The sequence below is a fragment of the Manis javanica genome, chromosome 6, assembly GCF_040802235.1.
Source record: "Manis javanica isolate MJ-LG chromosome 6, MJ_LKY, whole genome shotgun sequence".
In the NCBI taxonomy this organism is placed as follows: Eukaryota; Metazoa; Chordata; class Mammalia; order Pholidota; family Manidae; genus Manis; species Manis javanica.
Genome location: NC_133161.1, coordinates 12,990,194 through 12,999,791, shown reverse-complemented (window position 1 = coordinate 12,999,791; position 9,598 = coordinate 12,990,194). Strand labels below are relative to the sequence as shown.

Sequence of the window (9,598 nt, the reverse complement as noted above, 5' to 3'; positions counted from 1 at the left end):
GTGTTTGGGCCAGTCTGTGCCCCCACCCACCGCAAAAGGCCTCGGCCCTGACACCTGTGGGCACGGCCCCCCTCCCCTAACAGTCTCAGCTGCCCCCGGTTCGCCCAGGGCAGCCCCTGATTCTAAGTCTGGTCCAACCCCTTCCCATCTCCCCCTTCTCTGGGCCGCGGCCCCGAGCTGCCAGCAGGGTGAGCCGGGGAAGACGACACAGGGCAGGAGGTTTCCTAGCCCTGGCTGAATAAAAAGAAAACACAAACACTTTTCTTTTTTTTTAATATCTAAGATTAAAAATATAAAAAAGTCACCAAACCAACGACCAGAGCCATCCATCTGAATGTCGGCGACACGCCTGGTCTCAGGTCCCCTTCCCAGCGCTGTTCTCAAGAAGGGGAGCCTTCCTGGCAGCTCTGGGGCTCTGGGGCCTGCGGAGGGCCCGGCGGCGGCTGGAAACCCCCCACACCCACATGCGGCACCAGGGACAGCTAAGGACTCAGCGCTTCAGAAAGGTACCAGGACAGTTTTAAAAACATATGGTCGCGCTAGGAGGAGGTTTTCCCTTGAGGTTGAGCTGAGGGTTACTTCTTGTGGAGAAATTTCATTTTATTGCCTAGAAAAAGAAAACAAGAGCATTTCACCAGGCAAAGAGGGCCGCGTTAAATCCTGCTCTTTTTATCCCAGATGCAGTGTGGGCACCACGGCCTCTCACGCCCCCTCCAGGGCCTCACCCACGCCTGGGAGGAGGTGGGAGAGGTTGCCCCTGCACGCCTCAGGCACCTCCCCATTGAAAAGACATCTTCCTCAGACTTGGGGGGTTTTGAAAGGAAGAGTCAGAGCTGTAGAGAGTGTTTCTGTGGTGGTGGTACAGGAAGCACTGAATGTAACACGTCCCTGGGGAGCCGAGTGGGGAGAAAGTTCCCAGCAGTGTGGGTGGCTAGGGGTCCAGGCCTATGGGAGGTACAACAACAGGCCTATGCAGCTCTTCCCCCAGGGACCTGCCCCCTCCCCCCCTCTTTTCGCCTTCTTCATTCTCACCCTTCTAGTAAGGGCCTTTCTACTCATTAAACCGCAGTCCTCAACATCCTTTTTCCGGGCCATTTGGAGGTTGGTCCAGGTCTTTCCTACCAGACTCCCTCCTCTGGTTCCCTTTATGCTTCCTAAGCTCAATTCCCCAGACGGTTTAAGAGAATGGGAGATAATAGTGAATAAAGATAGCAAGTAGGGCCCGCCGGCCAAGCAGGGAGGGGCTCATTTGTTTCCTTGCTTATACTTTGGGGTCAGATGCCACAGGCTACAGAACTCTGCATTATTTAGGACCCAGCTCCAGTGGAGGGACCTGGCCAAGACCCCGTGGGCCAGCGGATGGAGATGGGGACCACGACCCTGGGCCTTACCTAGGCCCTTCAGGAACTTATTCACGCCGCTGTGTTCTCCAATGGGGAGTGTTTCCAGGTACTCCTGGGCTCGGACCTCAAACAGACCTGTTGACGATAGAAATCCCAGACATTTAGTTTCTTTTCTTTGCACTTCTAAACATACCCATTTCCTTACGGCCACTGAAAAGAGAAACCTTGCCTCTGAGTTGAGCTGCTCCTATAAACATGCTCTGAATCACAGGGTTTATAAGGGTTTTTATTACCCTTTTAATCACCCAACCTTGTGCAATAACTGTTTTTGGAAAGCTGTAAAGCTAGCTCATACATGAAATTCTATTTTTACTCAACAAACACCTTCCAAGTGTCAACACTGTGCCAGGCACACAGTTTCCAAGAAGAGCCAGCTGGTCCCGGCTCTCAGGAGCGCCTGTGGTCTCCCTTCTCCTCACATTCCCCCGTAAGGGGGATGCTGGCCAAGTGGCTGAGCTTGCTGGGAATCTGTTTGCCATCTGTGAACTCGGAAAGGCCGAGTGCCGACCACTCATAGCTGCCTTCAGCTCTAACCCAGGTGTGAGCCCCAGGTACTCTGTCTGCATTTCTCCCTCTTCCATGGGCAGAGGGCTTCTTCCATGCTCCTTTTTAAGCTTTTATGTCTCTGACTTTTCTATCAAATAGTGATCTGTGCACAGATACTTACATGTACCCAGCAGGTCTTCTCTTGAAAAGAGCCCTTGCATCAGGAGTTGTGTGACTCATACCCTCTAATCGATTTTCTTTTGCCTTTCCGACACCTCTCATCAGAACTGCCTGTGTGGGGCCAGCCTGTCTGCTCTCCAAGGAGCTCTGGGAACACAGGGCTGGATCCTTAGCCTCTGTGAGCACAGCCCCGGAGGACACAGGCCTGGCAGGCTGCCCCCTGGGGGCCCTCCCTGCTCCCTGCCTATCTCTTGGTGGCTGTGCAGGATTCTTGGTGGAGAGCGTCTCTCCCCTACCAGGTCTAACTCTCCTATGTCACAGCCTTTACCAACATTCCTAGTCTTGGGATTCCCAAAGGACTTGAGATGATGTGGGAAAGAGACGGAGCTATGTTGTCTTCCTTTGCACACGAGCCCACTCCATCCCTAGAAGTGTGATGGAGCCCAGCAGAGGGGGACCGGGAGAAGGGAGGACAGAAAACAAGAACTCGAGGAGAGAGAGCGGGCAGGAGGAGGACGCTGCTTCCCGCAGCGAGGCTGGCAGAGTCACTGCTGTCCCACCTGCCATGTGGCCAGCCGCAGTGCCCACGGAGCTGGGGTGGGAGTCCGACTCTGGCCTGCTAGCTCCACACCCGGGGAAACAGGCAGGAAAAAAGGGCAGAAAGGACAAGAGGAGGCCTGGGGAAAAGGAGAAGAGGCGCCACAGAGAGAGGAAGGAAAGGGTGTCCTTGAGACTTTCATCATGCTGGAAAGAATGGCACAAAGGAACCTCCTACCAGGGCCTGGGGTGTGGTTCTGGGGGTGGGCCAGTAGGGGAAGGAGCCCGCCCGCCCGGGAGACAGGCAGGGGACTGGGACACTTCTGCCAGCTCAGAGGTGGCGAGAAGGAACACTCCTCAGAGGAGGCTGCAGCACTGCCCCCGCCTTTGTGCTGGCCCTGGGTGTTTGCCTGCTCGTCAGCCCCCGGGCGCCTGGGCATCCCTGGCTGTCTTGGCCCCCAACACAGAAGACACCCCCTAACCTTTGGCATCCTGCCGGCGCAGCTCCCGCTCCTGTATGAAGCCTCGAAATGTCTGGGTCTCCATGAAGACCTCCAGGAAACGGCGGAGGCTCTTGGAGGAGACAGCTTTGCGGAAGGCCTCGCGCTGCAGGGTCCTCTCCTCGCGCTCACCCACCGTCAGGAACAGGGAGTAGTGGCCCACGATCTCCACGAAGAAGCGGACAAAGGCTTCAGACACCACTTCGTTCAAGGGGCTGCACTGAGGGCCTGCGCAACGAGGGGAAGGGCCAGGCCCGGTGAGGGCGGAAGGCCGAGCCTCTGGGACAAGCGGATCAGTTCTACAAGTAAGTAGTTAGCTCCCTCAGTGGCCAATCTTAATTATCAATGGCAAAGGTTACCAAAAGTGACTAAGTTATTTATTTCCCCCTTTAAACAGGTATTTAAGGCCAAAACTGGGGAGGACAGAAAAATTTTTCCATAATTCACTGTTAGAATGAGATGCAGATAAAGGGATTACACACCCACTCGCTCTCCTTTCATGCTTCTCACCCATTTTCCTACTCCACCCACTGCCATGTGGAGTGGGTGGCCCCTGCACACTTGTTCCCTGCCTGTGATGGTGGAGGGCAGAGATGCAGTCTGGGAAGTGGCTGAACACTTACCATGCTTGCAGTCTGGGGGCCCTTCCTCCTGGTCACTAGCCAGGTCGTTCCTTTGTTCCAGAATGTGTTCCAGGGCTACCTGGAGCTTCCGGGGGAGAATGGAATCCTCATCATCCATCTGTAAGGCAGGAAAAGCAGGTGGGTCATGGCCCCTGGGCTTCTGAGGATGGCAGCTGCATCCGGGCCAGCAGGACACCCTGGGGACACCACAGGGCAGGCCTAGCACAGTTCCTGGTTTAGTACAAGCAACATGATTTAGAGACAGAAGTCTGATGTTTGAATCTTGGTTTCATTTTTCATAAGCTATGTGAGCATATTTCCCCATTTAAAAAATGGGCTGTAAATCAATATCTACTTCATAGTGAAGATTAAATGCAATACATGATATTGATGAAATAGATATCCAAGTGGAAAGATATCCTATGTTCATGGTTTGGAAGAATTATTATGTTAAAATATCCACATTACCCAAAGCTATCTATAGATTCAGTACAATCCCTACCAAAATTTCAATGGCATTTTTTGCAGAAATAGAAGAAACAATCCTGAAATTTGTATGGAATCACAAAAGACCATGAATTAGCTGAAGAAGAACAAAGCTGGAGGCATCACAATTCCTGGTATCAAACTGTATTACAAGCAATAATAATCAAGACAGAATGGTACTGGCATACAGACACACAACTAAGGGAACAGAATTGAGAGCCCAGAAATAGACACATGCCTATGTAGTCAACTAATATTTAACAAGGGAGCTAAGAATTTTCAATGGAGGAAACAATGGTCTCTTTCCCATTATTGGGAAACGGGGCTGGGAAGACTGGCTATTCACATGCAAAGGAATGAAACTGGACCCCTATCTTATAACACTCACAAAAATGAACTTAAGATAGATTAAAGACTTAAATGTAAGAACAGAAACTGTGAAACTACTAGAAGAAAACTTAGGGAAAAAGCTCCTTGACATTGCTCTTGGCAAGGATTTTTTGGGTATGACATCAAAAGCACAGGCAACCAAAGAAAAATAAGCAAGTGTGACTACATCAAACTAAAAAGCTTCTGCACAGTGAAAGAAATGATCAACAAAATGAAAAGGCAATCTATGGAATGGGAGAAGATATCTGCAAACCATATAACTGGTAAGGGGTTCATATCCAAAAAACATAAAGAACTCATGTAAACTCAATAGCAAAAAAACCCTAAACAAACCGATTTAAAAAATGGGCAAAGGACTTGGAAAGACATTTCTTCAAAGAAGACATACAGATGGCCAATAGGTACATGAGAAGATGCTCAACATTGGGAAATGCAAATCAAAACTACACTGAGATATTGTCTCACACCTGTTAGAACCTGTCCATTATTAAGAAGACTAGAGAAAACAAGCTGGTGAAGCTACAAAGGAAAGGGAACCCCTGTGCACTGTTGGTGGGAATGTTATTTGGAGCAGACACTATAGAAAACACTATGGTGTAAAAAGTTAAAAACAGAACTATCATATGATCCAGTAATCCCACTTCTGGGTATATATCCAAAGGAAATGAAATCACTACCTTTTTTTTTTGGTATCATTAACTTACATTTACATGAGGAACATTATGTTTACTAGACTCCCCCGATCACCAAGTCCCCCTCACACCCCATTACAGTCACTGTCCATCAGCATAGTAAGATGGTATAGAGTCACTACTTGTCTTTTCTGCGTTGTACAGCTCCCCCCATACCCCCCCAATACATTATGTCTGCTAATAGTAATGACCCTTTTTTTCCCCCTTGTCCCTCCCTTCCCACCCATCCTCTCTAGTCCCTTTCCCTTTGGTAACTGTTAGTTCATTCTTGGGTTCTGTGAGTCTGCTGCTGTTTTGTTCCTTCAGTTTTTTTCTTTGTTCTTATACTCCACAAATAAGGGAAATCATTTGATACTTGTCTTTCTTCACCTGGCTTATTTCATTGAGCATAATACCCTCTAGCTCCATCCATGTTGTTGCAAATGGTAGGATTTGTTTTCTTCTTATGGCTGAATAATATTCCATTGTGTATGTGTACCACATCTTCTTTATCCATTCATCTACTGCTGGACACTTAGGTTGCTTCCAATTCTTGGCTATTGTAAATAGTGCTGCGATAAACATAGGGGTGCATCTGTCTTTTTCAGACTGGAGTGGTGCATTCTTAGGATAAAATCCTAGGAGTGGAATTCCTGGGTCAAATGGTAAGTCTATTTTGAGCATTTTGAGGAACCTCCATACTGCTTTCCACAATGGTTGAACTAATTTACATTCCCACCAGCAGTGTAGGAGGGTTCCCCTTTCTCCACAACCTCGCCAACATTTGTTGTTGTTTGTCTTTTGGATGGTAGCCATCCTTACTGCTGTGAGGTGATATCTCATTGTGGTTTTAATTTGCATTTCTCTGATGATTAGCAATGTGGAGCATGTTTTCATGTGCCTGTTGGCCATCTGAATTTCTTCTTTGGAGAACTGTCTGTTCAGCTCCTCTGATTATTTGCTTTTTGTTTGTTGAGGTACATGAGCTCGTTATATATTTTGGATGTCAACCCTTTATTGGATCTGTCATTTATGAATATATTCTCCCATAGTGTAGGATGCCTTTTTGTTCTATTGGTGGTGTCCTTTGCTGTACAGAAGCTTTTCAGCTTGTTACAGTCCCACTTGTTCGCTTTTGCTTTTGTTTCCCTTGCCCATGGAGATATGTTCATGAAGAAGTTGCTCATATTTATGTCTAAGAGATTTTTGCCTATGTTTTTTTCTAAGAGTTTTATGGTTTCATGACTTACATTCAGGTCTTTGATCCATTTCGAATTTACTTTTGTGTATGGGTGAAATCACTACCTTGAAGAGATATCTGCACCCCCATATTCTCTGCTGCATTATTTACAATAGCCAAGACATGGAAACTTATGTGTCCATTGATGGATGAATGGATAAAAATAATAGGAATACACATACACATTCACACATACCCAATGGAATATTAGCTATAAAAAGGCAGGAAATCCTGCCTCTTGTGATAACACGGATGCACCCTGGGGGCATTATGCTAAGTGAAATAAGTCAGAGAGATACAAATACTGCATTTTCTCACTTCTAATGAAAATCTAAAAGCCCTGAACTAATAGTAGAATGGTGGTTTCGAGGGGCTGAGGAGTGAGGAAAATTGATGAGACTGTTGATCAAAGGGTACAAACTTCCAGTTATAAGATAATTTCTGGGGCTCTAGTGGACAGCACAGTGACTATAGTTGACAACACTGTATTATATACTTGAAAGTTGCCAAGAGAGTAAATCTGAACAGTCTCACCACCAAAAAAAAAGGTAATCATGTGAGGGGATGGAGGTGTTAACTAACCTTATTGTGGCAATCATTTCATAGTACATACGTGTATCAAATCCTCATGTTGTATGTCATAAATCTGCATATGTCCTATGTCAATAATACATCAATAGAGCTGGGGGGAAAAGATGAAATACGATTGCCTTGTGACAGTGCTTGGCACCTGGGGGATACTCCATCTGTGTTTCCCACCGCCCTCACCCTGGAGGGTGGCTACTGCTCATCAGGGCACTCTGGTCAGATGACCAGTATGGTCCAAAGCTGGCTTTGCCATCTGGGCCTCTGAGCAGGAGGGCCCAGGGAAGGGCCTACTCGGAGGGCCTTTGGGAAGTGAAAGTGGATGGAACTGACGATTTAAAAAAAAAAACCCAAAACATTAACATGGCAGAACTTCCCAGCAGTGTGGCAACTCCAATTTAAAAGCAATCCAGCAGAGCGCCCTGGGAAGCTTTCTGTAATGATTTTCTGCAAGATCCAATAGGAGTCAGACCTCTCTGGCCAGCGAAAACAAGAAAACAAATGTGTATTACTTGCTCTGGTAATGAAAGTACTTTATGATCTTTATAGAAAATACGTGAGATTTTAAAAGGATTTAAAATTACTGATAACCTGTCTCCTTTTCAGTCTCCCATTCCAAGACAACCAGCATTAATATTTTGCTGAGTTCTCCTTTCATCTTTTTAAGAGGCATATATTTATATTTGTAATATAATGTATACTATGACTTTGCACCCTCCTTTTTTTCTACTGAATATCATGAACTTTTTTATCAAATATTCTTTAAAAGCATGTTAAAGACAAATGTTTACAGTTATAGCCTATACACAGATCCTGTTAGATCCATTTTGTGACAAAACACATGGGAACAGATCCTTTGCCAAACCCGTCCTCTTTGACCCCTGCCTTCTGTCTTACCCTCAGTTGCCCAAGCCTGCCAGCCTGTTTTGCAGTCTCAGTCCCACTAAGGAACCTTTCGGGAGCTGGAAATCTATGTCCCAAAGAACAAAGAGGTGAAAACAGAGAGAGCATCAGGGTGAAGCCAGGCTTCTCACTCACCTGTCTGAGGAACCGATTGTTGACGAGGTCAACCACGAGGACCTGCAAGATGTGGAAGAGGTCTATGACGTCATCAGGTTTCTGGGATACAGTGATGGTTTCTTAGCTTTCTTCCCTCTTGGCACCAAGAGAGGCAGCTGGGGTGGGGGTGGGGCGGGCCGTTTGTGGTTGCCACAGTAGCCACAAACTATGAAGAGGGGAGTTGGGGGGCGGGCAAGGGCTTTCCAGAATTGCATGCTTTCAACACTGAGACTGCAGGCTGGGCTATGTGAGTTCCATGGGCCGGACTGCCTGCCCTGCTTCCAGACTGGCTGCAGTAGAGCCACTACGGCTGACTTTTCACAAGGAGATTGCTGAGCAGGGGGAAGACACTAGAGGCCCCTCTTCCCATTGCACTAAACTCTGCCACCCCCCCACCCCCAGGACTTCTGCATCTTTCCTCCCAGCTACCCACTTGGCCTTGTCACTTCTCTTAATGGGACAGAAAGAGAGAGAGACCCAGAGGAATGGATTCGACTGGAGAGTCAGTCAAGCTGCAAATGTTGGGCTTTCCTCGGTCAAGGCTTTCAGGGTACAGCACCTCTCCCCTCCCTCCTCGAAGGGAGCCTGAGACCAAGGGCCAGAAGCAGGGCAGGGCAAGGGAGGCACTTAGGGCGTAAAACCAAGGGAGGTGCTCACCCCCGGGCCTTTGCCTGCGTGACCCTGGCAGTGAGCTGCTACTCGGGCCTCAGCGTGGGCCCCTGGCTAGGATGGAGGAGCAGGGGCCCTGCATGGTCTCCGTGTTTTCCATGCCAGCTGGAAACATGGGCTCTACCACAGTCCAGAGACCCTGCCCAGGAGCTGAGGGAGCTCTCTCCTTCCTTCCCAAACACGCTTCAGGATTTTTGGGACCACAGGGTACCCGGACAAACAACCCACACCGGAAGACCTGAATCTACTGTTTAATATTTAATGTGACTGCAGGACAACCTGGGCAATTAGAGGAGCCGCATCTGGGGCCCTGGGTGGAATGTCAGGGCCTGGCACAGCACTGGGGTTCAGGAGTGAGCATGGTCATTTAGTCCCCTGGGGCTCCGTCTCTGGCTGCTGGAAGTTCTCAGCACCCAGGAACAGAGGTTACTTAGAGGAAGGGGCTGGGACAGCACCTGCAGAGATGCCGAGTAGGGCTTTCTCCATTTGGATGCAAACTTGAACACCCAGCACTTGATCATGAAACACATTTTGGTTGCTGTCTTTTTAACTGACACAAGAAAGGACCTGTTTGCTGTTAATCTAAATATAAGTTTCAGTTATTGTTAGCTCTTTGTGTGCTTTCTTCCCACAGCCTTGGGGGTGGGAGGGAAGGAAGGATAGAATAGAAGGCAATTTATGGATTAAGTGTTTTAACATCTGGTTACGTTGTTGACTGCTGCTTCCTAATGGGTGTTCATGCCAGTAGGTTCATTTAGAGGGGAAAATG

General features: G+C 48.0%; 1 protein-coding gene across 5 annotated transcripts in view; it reads right to left on the bottom strand.

Annotated features, from left to right (window-relative positions):
* Window positions 1–256: 256 nt before the first annotated feature.
* The window catches only part of DENND2A (DENN domain containing 2A), an 88,314-nt gene continuing 78,972 nt past the window's right edge, over window positions 257–9,598 (bottom strand). For 3 of the 5 annotated variants that reach the window (XM_073238325.1, XM_073238327.1, XM_073238328.1), the window contains 5 exons: window positions 8,140–8,220; window positions 3,730–3,847; window positions 3,089–3,334; window positions 1,392–1,478; window positions 257–607 (listed from right to left, as the gene is read on the bottom strand). In XM_073238325.1, the coding sequence (XP_073094426.1) occupies window positions 576–607; window positions 1,392–1,478; window positions 3,089–3,334; window positions 3,730–3,847; window positions 8,140–8,220 (564 nt within the window). In that variant the 3' untranslated portion in view covers window positions 257–575. Of the gene's footprint in view, window positions 608–1,391; window positions 1,479–3,088; window positions 3,335–3,729; window positions 3,848–8,139; window positions 8,277–9,598 lie in introns of those variants that run through there. The other 2 variants (XM_073238326.1, XM_036994541.2) reach the window with 2 other exon arrangements.